Here is a 17616-nt window from a genome sequence, read left to right on the forward strand (position 1 = left end):
GTGGTACCTATCGAGGCATCTAAGGAAAAGATAGTTTAGTTACCCTATTCCTAATCTACACATTACCTGCACTATGGGATGTAGTTATCTCACTTTTTTCACACAATTTATTAGGTGATTATTTGAGTTTAAATAAAAATGATTTTTGTTTTAAATAATTTAGAGATTATTTTATAGAGATTTTTTAAAAAATGATTTTTTGACTGTCGTTTGTTTATTATTATGAAATGATGTTTTTTAAATGATTTTTAACCTGTTTATATATAATTTTGTAAAAATATTTTTTTTAAACTATAAAATTATCATAAATGACATAAAAAGAAATTTTAGTCTCTATAAATGAATCTTCTCTATAATTTTATTATTCATAATCATTAAATTCCATTATTCATATTCACCAAGATATATTTTCATTATCTATAATTTTGTACTTATTATAATCTTTGTCAAATTTACTATAACAAATCAATTCAAATAGTTCAAATTAAGCACTATTAAGTTGATCAATGTACTTCAATACTCGTAAAATAAATAAATAAACACACAACCAAAAAAATAACGATCTAAAAAAAATCTTTTGATAACGTGTAAAAAAAATTGCCAGCATGAAAGAGAAAACGCAATTAATAATGAATTGATTTAATCTGAAAAAGAAAATCTAATAAAAATTAGTTAAGGGCACTTTGGGATTAAAAGAAAAAGTAGGGTAATGACATCATTTTCTCTCGTTGATAGGTTAAGTTCAATGTTTTTTCAATTTTTCATCATCTTTCTTCCACATTTATCACAAGAGACAAATGCTATAAGCTACTATTTTTAGTTTTTTATTTTTAGTCAAAAAATGATTTTTCTAGCGAAATGATTTTTTTTTAAAAAATCTGAAATAAATATCCTTTAAACTCTACAAAATCATTTTTTAGCTAAAAAAAATAGATGTTTTCTTAAAAAAAAGCTGAAACAAACGCAACCAATTATTTCGTTTTTATTAGATATCTTTTTTTAAAATGTTGTTCTCTTTTCGACAGAAAAAAACTGTAATTTGAATGATCCACTAATGAAATATTTAGTAGATAGTTCACTTTAAACGCCACCTAAATTTTAAATATTTAAATTCATATTTAAAATACTGACATCCAAATTTAGCAAATCTCTCTTACAAAGATGGTTTGCTTGTGATCAATTGATCATGCTATTCAAAACTCTATAAATATCCCATATGACCATACTATTTGAAGCTCTATATAAAAAATGGCCCATATGCCTTAATGTGGACATTTATAACACTTCTTCAATTAGACGCATCCAAGTCCACTTTTTGGCTCATATTGTTGACTTTTATTAATTTATACACTACAATATACTATTTTACTAATTTATATACTACAATATGCTACATTAGCTATAAAGATGTGACTTTTATTGATTTATAGACTACCATATACACATCGATCGGTATATAAAGATGTGTTTGGTTAGAGGAAAGAGAATGAATAACTTCTCATATTAAGTTGAATTTGTTTTCTATTTATTTTATTAAAATTTGAAGGAGATGAAAGTGGAGATGGTCAATATAATTAAAAGAAACTATTAAAATTAAACATAAAATCATTATAAAAAAATATTCTCTTCTCTTCTATTCTCATTTAAACGAAAGATGTTTTTAGTTCTCTTTTCTTACCTCTCCTTCCATCCGTTAAAATTCATTATCTCTCCTTCTATCTATTAAACCAAACACACCTTAAATATAAATATTTTTTAAAGAAAAAATTTTGGTCATTTTTTATAAAGCACTCTTTAATTTAAATTATCAACTGCATTAATTATTTTTAACTAAAATACTCCTAATTAATTTACATTTTTCTACAATTAACAATAAATATTGTAATAAAAATATTAATTAATTTTCTCTCTTTAAGGGTGAACATGTAAGACTATTAATTCAAAACAAATTTAACAATACTACCCACTTTCTTAATTCATATGATCTAGTTAATGAAGTCTTATATTTAGGAACAAATGAAATATTAATTATCCTTCCTTTATTATTACAGAATAAAAATATGTTACCAAAATTAATATGTTATTACGTTAATAATTGATGATCAAATGAATTATTAATACTATGTGAACATGATCAATCATACGTGGTTATAATATTAATAATTGATTGATTTATTTTATTAATTTTTCAGTTTAGATGACTCAAAGCACAGTCGCATGAGGTATTTTTTCCATTTCCAACAAAATATTAAAGAGGAGTACTAGCAATACACTTTATTTAATTGGTCAAAATTTATATAAATCCCGCCAAAGTATACGAGCCTCATAAATTTAATGTGATATATGTGTATTTTAAGCAATCAAAGAGGATATATTAAAAAATAGGCTAAATATCACCTGTGGTCCCTTAACTTAATTTCAGTTAACGTTTTAGTCCTTTGTCTTTTTTATTCCCGATTTGGTCATTTATTTTAATTTTAAGTGACAATTTGATATTTTATGTTTTAAAATGTCAACAATATTATCCTTATTTTTTTTGCAAAAATTCAAAAAACTCATAAAAAATTTCAAACAAAACTCATAAAATTAATTATCATCCTCAATATAATGTAATTTCATCAACTCATAATTTAAATCTTTAAATAGACTCATATTTTCATCTCCAACAACATCAAATAAAGAATGACAAATATGAGTTTATTTGAATATTTGAATTACGAATTTGATTAAATTTATTTTAAATTACAAAATATAACTAATTTTATGGATTTTGTTTGAAAATTTTGATAAATTTTTGAATTTTTGTAAAAAAAAAAGGATGACATTATTGACGTTTTAAAACATTAAAGATCAAATTGCCACTTAAATTTAAAATAAATGACCAAATCGGTAAAAAAAAAAAAGAAAGATAAAAGATTAAAACTTAACTGAAATTAAGTTAAGGGATCACAAGTGGTATTTAACCTAAAAAAAATTAATATATTGTTAGCATTATTCTCTAACTAAATTTTTTTTTATCAAGTAATGATGCATTTGTATCATTTTAAATGACGTGAAGTAAAAATATTTATCACACCCTAAATGTATGCTTAGTAGTTGATTATAAATAAAGGAGTTGTGGGATGTATCTTCAATATATTTCTACATCATAATCGAGGGTATGCACCTGTGTTTGCTAAATGTATTTCACCAGCAAAATTACATTTATTTTATTTAGTTATAATAATTATCCTTTCTTTATTTTTTCGTAAATCAATTCTTTATTTTTTTCAATATTCATCTTCTTCATGAACATCTTCTTATCAAACCCAGAAACAAAAAAAAAATTAAAAAACTAATAAATACCAAATTAAAAAACAAACAATAAATGTAACCCATAAAAAAAAAACAAATGACGCTGATGTGGTTTCCCACGTCGACATTTAGGAAGGAAAAAAAATGATTAAACAAGAAGTTGAATTGATTTATTTGAAATGGTATTTATGTGAAATCAGGGAAAATGGAGTTGGATTTAACACCGAAAAGAGAAATAGCATTGTACGAGGGAGATGGTGGTGGTTACTACGTTTGGTCGAGTTCTCAAATGTCGGTGTTAGCTTCTACCAATGTTGGTGCTTGTCGCCTTTTGCTTAAACCTCGAGGATTTTGTCTTCCTCATTATGCTGATATCTCTAAAGTAGGTTATGTTATTCAAGGTTAGTCCAATACTTATCGTATCAATTAATTTAAGGACTAATTTATTATTTACTCAATTAATTTTCCAAATGTGTAGGGACTGATGGTGTAATTGGGTGTGTGCTCCCCAACACCACAAAAGAAATTGTTTTGAAGCTTAAGCAAGGAGACATCATACCTTTACCTATTGGAACCGTTTCATGGTTGTACAATGATGGTGCCTCAGACCTTGACATTATTTTATTTGGTGATACTTCAACCGCTCATGTTCCAGGCGAATTCAACTATTTTTTTCCAACAGGAATTTTAGCAAGTTTTTCCAATGAACTCATTAGCAAAGTGTATCATTTGAACAAAGATGAAACATACAAGCTAACAACAAGCCAAACTGAACCTTTGGTATCCAAGCTAGAAAAAGCCCAACCCATTCCTAAGCCCCAAATGGACATGACTAAAAAATTAGTCCATAATATTGATGCTACAAAGCCCAAAATTGAAGTCCAAAATGGTGGATCAATAACAATTTTATCGGAGTCAAGTTTCCCTTTTATTGGGAGTGCTGGGTTAAGTGTGATTAAAGTTAAACTCGAACCTAATGCTATTAAGGCACCATCTTATTTAGTAGACCCTGCAGTAAAATTAATTTATATTGCTAGAGGATATGGAAAGATTGAAATTGTTGGTTTGAATGGAAAACGTGTATTGGACACTCAAGTGAAGGCTGGTCATTTAATTGTTGTACCAAAGTTATTTGTAGTTGCTAAAATTGCTGGAGAAGAAGGAATGGAGACTTACTCTTTTGTGACAACTACCAAGTAAGTTGTTGGATTTTTAATTTTATAAAGTCACGTTAAATTAAGAATCTACTCCCTCGCAATAAAATATATGGAAAAAAGTGTTATATATAACACAAAATAACATTCAAATTAGTTGATTATATTATTTGTAGGTGTGACATATATAACTAGAGTACTAAAAAAATAATTTTTAATGGATTATATTTATAGGCCTTCAAGTGGAGAGTTAGTTGGCACGACATCAATTTGGGGAGCCTTATCACCAATAGTTCAACAAGTTTCTCTTAATGTGAATTCTGAATTTCAAAAAAGTTTCATATCCAAGACCAACAAAACTACAACGATCATTCCAGCTAAAAATTAGTATGACTTGTTTTTATTATCTTATCTTTTCATATGGAATGTTATTTTAAGTTATCTTCATGTCGATTAACAAAAGTTATAAATAAATGGAGGAGTGCAATAATTTTATAAAATTATCTTTGTTAATTATTGAATGTTGTTTATGAGATGTCAGTTAAGTGGAAAAAGTTGGATAGTGTATCATTGAAGAACAAAGTTTAAATTATATGTCAGCTGTAAAAATATCGCTTTAATTAACAATAATTTTTCTCACTTTCAATTTAAAAAAATGTTATTGGATGTTAACTATTACCATAAATGTATAGTGGAGCATATTAATTGATCTGAGAGTGATGCAGATTTGAATATAAAATTAGAATTCCATAATTAATATTACATTAAAAATATAAGACTAAGACCCATTTTGATCCCTCACAAATTAAAAATACTGAAAACAAATTAAACCCTGACAACAACAAAAATCATTTTTTAGTCACTCATAAAAATGAATCGGGACATGTGAGTTATTTTGTCAATGTTTTCATCCAATCTTTTTTTCTTAACTCTGACGCACGTATATAACAACTCTGACGCACGTATATAACACTTGAGTTGTAATACAAATGTCTACATGTATTTAATATGAAAATTATGGACTAGGTCCCTAAAACTACTCTTATGGGTAAAATATGGTCCTAAAATAAATTAAAATTAGAAAGTTATATTTTCTTGCTTCTATTTACAGTTTATGGAGTAATATGGCCTTAAATGACCGACCTTCCTCGTTTTCTCTTGCTGTCTCTCTTTTCTTCAATCTTCTTCTTAGTTGTTTGAATCGTCGTCACATTAGTCGACATCCATCTGTAAAGTTTTTTAAGACGGTCGTCGAGATATGAAGTAAGGAATTTGAAGACTTGGATTTATCTTTTAAAATTTGAAAGAAGAATAAAGAATGAGAGACTTTGTATTCTCTTTGTTTTAGTTTTTCTTATTTTTTTGTATTTATTTTTCCTGTGCTTTTCCCTTTTCTTAATTTTTTAACAAAAAATAATTTTTTTTTTCTTTTTAATTATCCATAGACTAATATGTCTCTTATTTTTTGTCAACTAACATTATTAGAGCCACATACTCAAGTTAACAATTCACTTAATCAATTCAAAAACTAATTTTTGTTTAATGAACTAATTTGTCTCGGTTTATTTTCATAAGGGACTAGTATGTCCTCGACATTTTATATCAACTACAAGTTTATCATGTTATCTAATATTTTATATCAACTACTTATTTTACTATTTTATTTCTCATTTTTAAATAAATCATTTTCTATCTCGTGAAATTCAACTTGAATTTCAAAAAACTTAAAAATAAAATAAAAATCTGAAGAAGATGCTATTAAGAAAATTTGAATTTTGTGTATCAGAAAACTTTTTACGAGTTTTCTGGTATATATGTGTTTTAAAAAATTAAACTTTTTTAATCGGAATTGTTTTTCCAAATTTTCTCATACATAAATGGTTTTAGAATAATTTAATTTTGTGTAACATAATTTTTTTTAAAACACAAACATATTGAAAAATATAAAGTTAATTTTTTTTTTAAAAAAAAAGAGTAAAATTAAATTTTTATTAAAATGTAGAAGTGATAGTATCAATTTGAGAGTATTGGATATATATATATATATATATAACCCAAATTATATAATATGTGAAGGCTCGATGTCTATTTAGTCTCACAACATTTTTATGAAATTATATTGATTGATGTAAATACACTCACATATGCATGAACTTACATAAGCAATACATATTGTAGAACTTTCAAAACACCTTATTATTACCAAAAACAAGTCAAACTAAATAGTAGGGGGGATGAGATTTGTGTCGAGAGTGGCCTTGGATATGAAAAGCTTTTGAAACTCAGAATTCACATTAAAAGACACTTCTTGCACCGTAGGTGATAAGACTCCCCAAACCGATTTCTTGCCAGCTAATTCTTCAAACAAAGGCCTGTAATAAATATACATAGTTATTTTTGTTAGTGCAAGCCACCTCTAATTAATTAATGTAACTAAGAATCTAAGACTAATATTTAAAATAGATTGAGAATTAATACCACAATCAACTTAATGAATTAAATAATTTTCCTTTGAACTACAAATTAATTTGTTAAACAAACAAACTTAAATTAAATCATAAATAATTTGTCTCGTATATCTATGATTGTATTTTCTCAAATAAATTCAATGTTAATGTTTAAAACCTAAACAACTTACTTTGTAGTTTGAATAAAAATAAAAAATAAAAAAACTTACTTTGTAGTAGTTACAATAGAGTAAGTCTCCATTCCTTCTTCACCTGCAATTTTAGCGACCACAAAAAAACGTGGCACAACAATCAAATGACCAACCTTAACTTGAGCATCCAAAACACGTTTCCCATTCAATCCCACAATTTCAATTTTTCCACCTCCTCTAGCTATGTAAATTAATTGAATCCCAGGAGTGATTAAGTTTGATGGTGCCTTAATAGCATTAGGTTCAAGTTTAACTCTAATCACACTTAACCCAACCTCCTTAATAAAAGGAAGTTCTTTATCCGTTAAGATTGTGACTAATCCACCATTTTGGGCCTCAATATTTGGGCCTGCAGCATCTATGTCATAAACAAGTTCTTTAGTTAGCTCCAATTGTGGCTTAGGCATTGGTTGCCCTTTTTCTACACTAATTATCACAACCCCACTTTGGCTTTGTGTTAACTTATTCACCTCATCTTGATTAAAATTATATACTTTGCTTATTAGATCACTAGAGAAACTTGCTAAAAGTCCTTGAATACCATTTAGAAAAAAATAGGTGAATTCTCCTGGAACATGAGCTTTTGAAGTTTCTCCAAGAAATATAATATTAAGGTCAGAGTCACCATCATTGAACCACCATGAAACACCTCCAATAGGTACAGGTATAACATCTCCTTTCTTAAGCTTCACAACTACTTCTTTTCCACTATTAGGGAGAACCAATCCAGCTACGCCGTTAGTCCCTGCATTTAAGGAAATTTAAGCCAATAATAGTAAATATCTAATACATTTTTACTCTCATCTTTTAATTTCGCAATTTTAAAACTTCTATATTTTAAAATATAATTCACGTGACTTTAAATATAAATAATTTTTAATTAAAAAAATTTAATATATTTAATTTAAATTTTATATTAAATACATCAATTTTTATTAACTTAAAAGAAATGAAAAGTTAGTCAACAAATCTAATAATTTTATTAACAAAAACATATATAACAAAACTAAAATGAGGCAAATGAAATATAAAAAAATGAATGATTATCTAACCTTGAATGACATAACCGATTTTGTTGGAATCAGCATAATGAGGAAGAGCAAAGCCTCGTGGGCGAAGAACAAGTTGGCCAGCACCAACGTTGGTCTTTGCTAAAACTGGAACTTGAGAACTCAACCAAATGTAATAACCACCACCATCTCCCTCTAACAATGTTTCTGCTACCTTCGGTGTTAGGTCCAACTCCATTGATCAAATCAAATTCTTCTCCCCTTATCATTTCAATTTTTAAATAAATTCATTAGTGTTCCTTAGTTCAAAGAGTATTGTAATTTTTTTTCCATTATTTTCTTATTCAGATTTTTTTTTTATATATGTTCTAGATCTTATCTCACAACAAAATTAAATATTAATTAGAAAACCCATAGTTAAATTCATAGAAGTCATGAACGTACCTGCTACCTAGGGAAATATATGAAATATTCGGCGGACTTTAAAAATGAGAAAATAAAGAAGAAAAAAAACAACTCAGCAATACTTGGTTGGGATCTAAATGATTGAATACCCAAGATGAAGTTCAAGAATGATGAGTGAGGATTATTTATAAAGTTTTTAATGGAAATTTTTATTTATTACAGATTTATATTGAGATTAATTTATCGTTACAAAAGTACTATCTTATTAAAGATTTTACAGAAACAACTCACTGACATAAAGTTATGGTAAAGAAAAAGAAAGTATAGTAGATATCTGCAAACATAATATATATATATATAAATCATATTTCTATGAAAAATATTATATATAATATAAAAAAATTATGTGACCATCTTTCTTTAACAACTCTTATTAGATTTTAGGCTAAATTACATTTGTGGTCCTTTAACTTAATTTCAGGTAACGTTTTAGTCATTTATCTTTTTTTTTTCCCGACTTGGTCCTTTATTCCTAACAATATCAAATAAAGTATGAAAATATGAGTTTATTTGAAAATTTGCGTTACGAATTTGATGAAATTTGTATTACATTGAAGAATATAATTAATTTTATGAGTTTTTGATTGAATTTTTTTTTTTTTGAATTTTTGTATAAAAAAGGATAACATTGTTGAAATTTTAAAACATAAAATATCAAATTGTCACTTAAAATTAAAATAAAGGACCAAGTCGGGAAAAAAAAAGATAAATGACTAAAACGTTACTTGAACTTAAGTTAAGGGACCACATATGTAATTTAGCCTAGATTTTATCTTTATTCTAGTTTTTTTTTTTCAATAAATTTATTATACAGAATATATAGTGTCATAAATTTCTTGAATATTAATCTAATTTTTTTTTACATGTTCTTAGCAAAATAATATTTTAATAATTTAGAATACAATTTTGAAATAGGAAATTTTTGACCAAAATAACAATTTGAATTTAAAATCTCTTTTATAATTTATTTAATTTAATTAATTAATTGAGATAATATAACGATAGACTATCATTATAAATAACTTATAATTTGTGGTCGACATATTATTTTTATATGGAAAACTCTATTTTGATATCAGCTGTGGGGTCAACTCTATATGCCGGCCCCCACTAACTCAATTAATTGTATATAGAAATGTGTTTTAATTGATATTATATGTAACTCAATAATTCAATCTAGAATGGGGTGGCATTCTAGATTAATTATTTTACAATATCCTATTATTCGTAAAGGACACTATATAAAAAAATGAAATCATTTCATAGATTTTAAAAAAGATTGCATCAGCCTTCTATGAAGGGGATATTCAATCCAACATTATTGTAGAAAAACTCAATCCACCTTCAGTGAAAGGTTGCAGATTTTCTGTTAAACCAGTGAAGTTGGTTCTAATATATTACTTCCTCCCAACTCATTTCTTGTATATTAAAAAAAATAGAGATTATAAATCTCTACTATAAGAAAAAAAAAATTAAAATATATTAGTTATTTCTTTTATTTGTATACTCCAATTAAATATCAACAAAAATTAATATATTATTTTAAAAAAATAAAATAAAAAATATATAATTTAAGTGGAAATAAACTATAAATATTTCAACATTTAGAATAAAAAAATGAGAGAGTAGAGTGATAAAAAAATTGCAATATTGTTAGATTGAGTGAGAGAGTGAAGTGATAAACTATAAATGCATTTATCTCTTAATTTTTAAACTTTAATTCAATTAATAAATACAATATTATTATATTGAAGGTCTTGTATCATAATTCGAATTTCAGAACTTCAGTATAATAATTCATCCATCTCTCAATGAATATCATTTTAGCAAAAAAAATATTATCTTAAAATAAATTTCATTTTTAATATAATATTAATTATATTTTCTCAATTATGCTCTTTAATTAATATTGTGAATAGTATTCTAAAACACAATATTTTATATATATATATATATGATAGCCAGAAACACAGAGATACTTTAATAAAATTACTATTTTATTTTAATTATTTATAACAATTAACAATAATGAAATGATCAAAACCACGTTCATCATAAGTTGATGGAATAATTGTCAATTATTTTAACGAAGTTTAGCTGTAGAAATATAATATAACAAAAAATTTAATAAAGTGCAAATTATTGATTGATTTAAAAAATTGTTATCGATGGAAATCAATACAACATAAAGTCGCTAAAAACAAATATATAATTTTTAAATTAATAGGCTTAATTGCACTTTTGGTCCCTTATTATAGGGTTCATGAGTGAATCCTTTTGATTTTGATTTGTTTAGGATTTTTGATTTTAGGTGTTTTTTCTTTTAATTTAATTTTAACAAATAAATTTTATTTGTAATAATGATTTTTAACAATTATAATAATGATTTTTAAAAATATAAATTATATTTTTTAATCAGAAATAATATAATAATAAGTTTATTCCACGTATGCGTCTGCCACGTCAGCTTTTTATTGACACGTCATTAAAAAATGACAACTCATTATGATTTGGACTCAAATTCTGTTTGAGGACTAAAACTGTGGAGAAACAAAATGGGGGGACTACTTTCAATTTTCACCTATAATAGGGGGACTAAAAGTGCAATTAAGCCAAATTAATATTTTAACATCACGAATAGTACTACTGCTTAATGTCATTTCGTTCCCCACAAAAAGAAAAAGCAATATAACATTTTCGTAGAAGACGAAATAGTGAAGTAGAGGACCTACAAAATTGCATCTTTAATTATTTAAATTATTTTTAAATTTTATTTGAGTTTTTAAAGTTTTATTTGATTTATTTTAGTTACTTAAAATTTGAAATGTCATATGTTTTGATATTTTAAATTATTTTAGTTTTATTTTAATAATTTAAATTATAAATATTAAATAATCTCTTAAATTACAAATATAATATACTTTTAATTATTTTTTAATAATATTTAACATTGTAACTTAAGAGGATAAAGTGATTAATTTTTATAGCTTCAAACATCAAAATATTTGATATTTAAAATTTAATAGATCAAAAAAAGCAAAATAACTTAAGGGAGTAAAATGACCGACGTTTATAACATAAGAGATCAACATAAAATAAATGAAACTTAAAGAAACAAAATTAAACTTCAAGGTTGAAAGGTAACTGTAAAATATTTTCAAGGTTGAAAGATGAATTCTGAAACTAATCAAGAAAGATAGTGTAAAAACAAAACGTTCTGGTATTAAGCACATTAGTGGAAAATCTCATTGAAGACTAAACATAACATACCTTGAGTGAAACATGATACATCATTGTGTGATCTTCTTATATTTATTCTTATTTATTTTTTATTCATTAATCACATATCACCTAGAACTTTTTTATTTATCTGTAACATACACATAACGTTCTGGATTTTATGTTTGAAACCAATATTGATCTTGAGTTAATTTAAATTAAGTTCAAGAATTAAAATTTTAAAAAAGCTAGGATCGCAATTCAAACATTCTTATTTGTTATTAATATTGATAATTCAATGTATGTAATTTATTTTACTTTTGCTTATATTTCGTTTAAGAGATAGTATATCACATCACTCTTTTTAATTTTTATCAAAGTATTGTTAGATGTAGGAGTGTAACATTTCTCTATCACAAATACATTAAACCATCCTCAAGGAAGAGTCTTCATTTCATAACATGTGATATCAAATAGATAATAGTTTGAGAGAAAAGTAAGATAATATCTATAACGAATATGTTTTTTATTAAGTACATTATCTCTTTGTGAGTCTCATAATTTTTAATATTAAAATATAAGAATATATAGTTATTTATTTATTGATAGAATGAATAATAGGACTTAATACATTTTTTTAAAATGTTAAGTTGAAGGAATTAAATATTTATTAAAAATTAAGATATAGTTATGTATATAATAAATTTGTTTTTGACAAATTGAATAACTGTATATACAAGACAAACATAAGTACTAAAAAAATAGAGTTCTTATTGTGAGTGCTCTTACTATCCTCAATTGTTTTATTACATATTTTTAAGTCACGTATAATTCAAAAGTTACTAAATAACATCATAATTTTCATAATCTGTTTTTTTTTTTTGCTAGATGCTAGTTTTAAACTACTAGTAATTTCAATTTCTGATAAAATCAATTTTCATAACATAATACTATTGTCACGGTTTCAGCTAATATTCTTTATGACTCTTAAAAAGACTATCTTAAGACATCCAAATACCCCATATTTATATCTTAAGAGAACAAAAAAAAATATTGTAATAAATTAATATGTCAATAATGTAAAAGAAAAAAAAAGATAAAATATTAAATTTGTGTTGAAAAATTAGAGAAGTTCAAATGTAACTTTTTTTTTGTCAAATATGTTCAAATATAATTTTATGTAGAGAGGAATTTGGAACTATAATTTTCTTATAAAAGTTTCAATTATGAATAACTATGAATAACTACTCCTATAGAGTGGCATAGGGCTAAGGATGAGAATAAGCTAGGCCGTCCGACAGGGGCCTATGGCCTGACCTGTTTAATAAAAAGGTCAGACTCAGGCTGTTTTTAAAGCCTATTTATGTAAATATGTCAGGCTCAGGCTTGTAAAAAAGCCTATTAGGCCTGACAGGCCGGCCTATATATATTTTATATGTATTCCATTATCTATTTTTTCTTCTTCTAATTTCCATTGCACTCACTCCAACAAACATGTATGAAAACAACATATTTTTTATAAAAACCGATATTATTTATTTGTTACTTTATATTTTATAAAAACCAATACTATTTATTTGTTATCTTTATATATATTATTAGTATATAAATTTAGAAACCCTAATTGTTTATTATTACTGAATATGAGTTTGTTTGATGAGCCAATGACAGAACGTGCAAAAGAAGTTATTATGTCTTTGATGAAAAGGATTGATGAATTCAAGAAGAAAGATATTGTGACAAAAAATTGTGATGATGAAATGAAGTTGAAACGAATGAAGGGCTTTCTGAAAGGCTTTCTGACACTTTCCTGGCTTTTGATTATTGTTCTTTTGGTTATTGTAATGTTGAAGTAATTAAAATGATTGGATTAAGGGTGTTTTGTAATGATGTAATTTAGGGTGTTTATGGTTGAAATTGTAATGTAATGTAATTGTTTAATATAATCAAATGAAATTAGTATTATTGTAATTTGATTGTCTATTTTTACATGTTAATAACTCAATTTGATATCATTGTATAAATAAAATTTGGTCAAACAATTTTCCAGTTGTTTGAAATAATCAGAATAATCTGGTCAAAATAATCAGAACAATATTTCAATTTTTGAACCTAAATTTGATAATCAGAATAATGACAATAATCAAAACAATTTTTCAGAATAATCTGGTCCATAATCTGAAGTTAGAATTTTGATATCATTCCATCATTACATACTACTGCATTACAAAATAACCGTTCCATAACTTAGGTCCAACAAAAGGTCATACTAATGCATTACAAAATAAAATTGTTCCTTCACAAGTAACCAAAATAAAAGTACATATTCATAGTAACCAAATTATATAGGTCCAAGTATGATTACATATTCATAATAACCAAAATAAAAATCACAAGTTTCGTGTCCTCAATTGATTTGTGAATCTTGAATTTGTGGAGCTTGTGAATCTTGAGATAAAATTGTTGGTGTTTCTCCCTCATCACCTCGAACCCTTGTTGTCTTTGCTCTCTTTGTTCTGTTGATGTTATTTCCACCTTTTGGTATCTCTCTATCTGCTGCACTTTTACCCTTGCATGTCCTCGTGTTGTGGCCAAGCTTCCCATAGTTCTTACATTTCACAGTTGCAAACTGTCTTGGTAGTTTGTTAGAACCTTTTGACTCGTCATTGGACTTGTTCCTTTTTTTCTTTGGTCTACCCGGTGCTCTTCTCATGATTGGGGGATTTATAGGATCTCCATTTGATGCATGCCAAAGTTTTGGTCCATTTGATGGCATTATAATGTAAGAGTAACATGTCAAGAAATTTGTTTTCCTATTTAAAGAACCAAAAACATGTCAAAAAAACTAAACCACAACAAAACCAAAACCAAATTGCAGGGCAAAACAAAATAAAGCATGTGGCTGAACCGGAACCAAACTACAACAAAATTAGAACAAAGTAAACCAGAACTAAACCAAAACAGAACCATCAAATCTAGCAGAACCAAAACAGAACTAAACCAAAACAGAAACGAACAAGAACTAGAACCAGAACCAAAACAGAACTAAACCAAAACTGAAACGAACAAATCTAGCAGAACCAGAACCAAATAAAGCATGTGGCTGAACTAGCATGTGGCTGAGCCAAATAATTCACTGAACAGAACCAGAACATAACCATCAACAAGCAGAACCAGAACAGAACCATCAACAAGCAGAACCAGAACAGAACCATCAACAAACTACAACAACCAGAACCAGAATAGAACCATCAACAAACTACAACAAGCAGAACATCAATAAACTACAACAAGCAAACATCAATAAACTACAACAAGCAGAACCAGAACAGAACATCAACAAACTACAACAAGCAGAATAGAACCAAAACCATAACTGAACAAAACTAGAACAAGCAGAACCAGAACAGAACCATCAACAAACTACAACAAGCAGAACATCAATAAACTACAACAAGCAGAACCAGGACAAGAACTCTAAACTGAACAAGAACAAGAACAAGAACCAGAACTCTAAACAAGCAGAACCAGAACAGGAACTCTAAACTGAACTAGAACAAGCAGAACCAGAACATCAATAATGCAGAACCAGAACATCAATAATGCAGAATACCAAGCACAACTAGAACAATTTAAACTAGAACCAGAATTGAACTAGCAGAATAAAACCAGAACAAGCACAAGAATAAAACCAGAACCAGAACAAAATTGAACAGAACTAGAACTGAACATCAATAATGCAAAATACCAATAATGCAGTTAAAATCAAGTTTTATACCTATAATAAGGTGAAACGTACGATTCTGGATCAGCTTTGTTATGCCATATGCAAACAAGAGCATGGCAACACAGAATACCGGTCAAATCCCACTTACGACAAGCACAAGTTTTTGTGTGTAGATTTACCGTATAAGTATCTACACCATTTGTGACACTAAACAAGTTAAAATCATCATCTCCATGCCAAGTTGGGAACCAACCCCCAGCTGCTCTTTTTGCCTTTTCCAATATTTGTTGAATCCTAAGACATATATTGCCTCTATATCGTAGCATGAGTTCTTTTTGTTTCACAATCCTTACTGTAATGTAATGTTTCAAACCTTCAAGTAATGTTATGATAGGCTTATCTCTATACTCCAATACAGCCATGTTGAAAGCCTCACACATGTTGTTTACTTGAAGGTCACATTGTGTATCAGTGCGAAATGCTGACCTAGTCCACATAGATGGTGGAAGTTGCATCATGTCTTTCCATGCATCTTCATTGATTGCCTTAATTTTTTGCATTGCTTTCTCCCAATCCTGGACCACAGTAGCTCTTGCTGCCAACCAAAGAAGCTCTTTCATATGTCCTCCAGGATACTTTTTTTTTTCCAATTCCCATACAAGTGTTTAACACATAATCGGTGTTCCACATGGGCCCCAATGTTGGCAATGGCCGGTACCAATCCCTGAAACAGATTATTTACAAACAAATTGCTTAAAAACAGATTGCTTAAACAGATTGCTTAAAAACATATTATTCAGCATAAACTTCAGCACACATACCTTTTGTTGATCTGAAATGAATGCATATTGTTTTTGCTGAACATTGTTGAGGTCCTCCAGTAAAAGATCCAGAAACCATTGCCATGAGTCTTTTGTTTCTGCTTCAACAACTGCATATGCAATGGGAATCATTTGATTATTCCCATCTTTACCTACTGCGGCTATTAATTGACCGCCATATTCTCCCTTCAAGAAACAAGCATCCAACCCAATTAAAGGCCTGCATGTATTAGCAAATGCAGCCTTACAAGCCTCCAAACATACATATATTCTCTCAAATACTGGTCCAATGTCAGACATACCACACTTAATAATAACCGTAGAGTTTGGATTTGATCTCCTATGTTCATCAACATATTCTCTCAAATGTGCATATTGCTCCCTTTGAGCACCTTGGATCATTTCTATGGCTCTTACTTTGGCTCTATATGCTTGGTATTTAGACAACTTCACACCCCATTTATCAAGCGCCTCAACAATCAATCCATTGGGTTTCATTTCAGGTCTATGTCTCAACATAGGAACGAATTTCTTGGCAAGCCATTTAGTCTTAGCTTGTTTATTTTTTGCCCTCATATGACATGTATTATCCTCTGTGAAACTCACTAATTGCCAATATTCATTTGAAGTCCTCTTACTGATCCTCATGTAAAATGGACATTTTGGCTCACACCTAACAATGATTCTCTTTCCATCATTCTTTTTGAAATACAAGTTTTTCTTAGTCTCCATTGCAAAATCTTTAACAGCATTCTTAACCTGCTCTTTTGTATTGAACTTTAGGCCCAACTCAAACCTTACTTCATCACCATTTTCAGGTTGGTTAAATTTAGGAAATTTCCTAACATTCTCTTCATCAACTTCACTTCCTAGTGGAGTATCCAAATCATCAGAATTCACATCATTTTCTTCAAAATCAGTTGCAAAACTAGGCCATGGTTTCCTCTTAGGTTTTCATGTCTTTCAAATGAATTTTCATCACCAACATTAACAAAGATCTCAGTTGGTATTTCAGAAATCCAGTCCCAATCCTCATCGTCATATAACTCACCCATATCATCATCGTCATCATCTGAGTTAGCAACATAATCTTCATCTTCTTCACTCAGATAATCTTCACCATGGACTGCTTCAGATTCAGGTTCAACAGGTTCAGATTGTGGTTGATCTGGTTCAAATTATGATTTTTCAGATTCTGATTTATCTTGGTCAGTTTGAACTGCTTTAGATTCAAGTTGAACAGCTTCAGATTCAGGTTGAACAGCTT

The 17616-nt window shown here is 27.6% G+C and overlaps 2 protein-coding genes across 2 annotated transcripts; one reads left to right on the forward strand and one right to left on the reverse strand.

Moving 5' to 3' along the window:
- Positions 1-3028: 3028 nt before the first annotated feature.
- LOC101488538 (glutelin type-A 2-like) lies at positions 3029-4961 on the forward strand. Its single transcript, XM_004504126.4, has 4 exons — positions 3029-3158; positions 3495-3695; positions 3773-4490; positions 4683-4961. Exons 2-4 carry the CDS (start codon positions 3500-3502, stop codon positions 4834-4836), a joined length of 1068 nt encoding a protein of 355 aa, XP_004504183.1. The 5' UTR covers positions 3029-3158; positions 3495-3499; the 3' UTR covers positions 4837-4961.
- Positions 4962-6536: 1575 nt separating this feature from the next.
- On the reverse strand, positions 6537-8700 carry LOC101488886 (11S globulin seed storage protein 2-like). Its single transcript, XM_004504127.4, has 4 exons — positions 8562-8700; positions 8160-8378; positions 7126-7852; positions 6537-6820 (listed from the first exon to the last, which is right to left on the reverse strand). The coding sequence occupies exons 2-4, from the start codon at positions 8353-8355 to the stop codon at positions 6667-6669; spliced, it is 1077 nt and encodes a 358-aa protein (XP_004504184.1). The 5' UTR covers positions 8356-8378; positions 8562-8700; the 3' UTR covers positions 6537-6666.
- Between the last annotated feature and the right edge of the window lie 8916 nt (positions 8701-17616).

This window comes from Cicer arietinum, chromosome 6 (assembly GCF_000331145.2).
Source record: "Cicer arietinum cultivar CDC Frontier isolate Library 1 chromosome 6, Cicar.CDCFrontier_v2.0, whole genome shotgun sequence".
NCBI lineage: Eukaryota > Viridiplantae > Streptophyta > Magnoliopsida > Fabales > Fabaceae > Cicer > Cicer arietinum.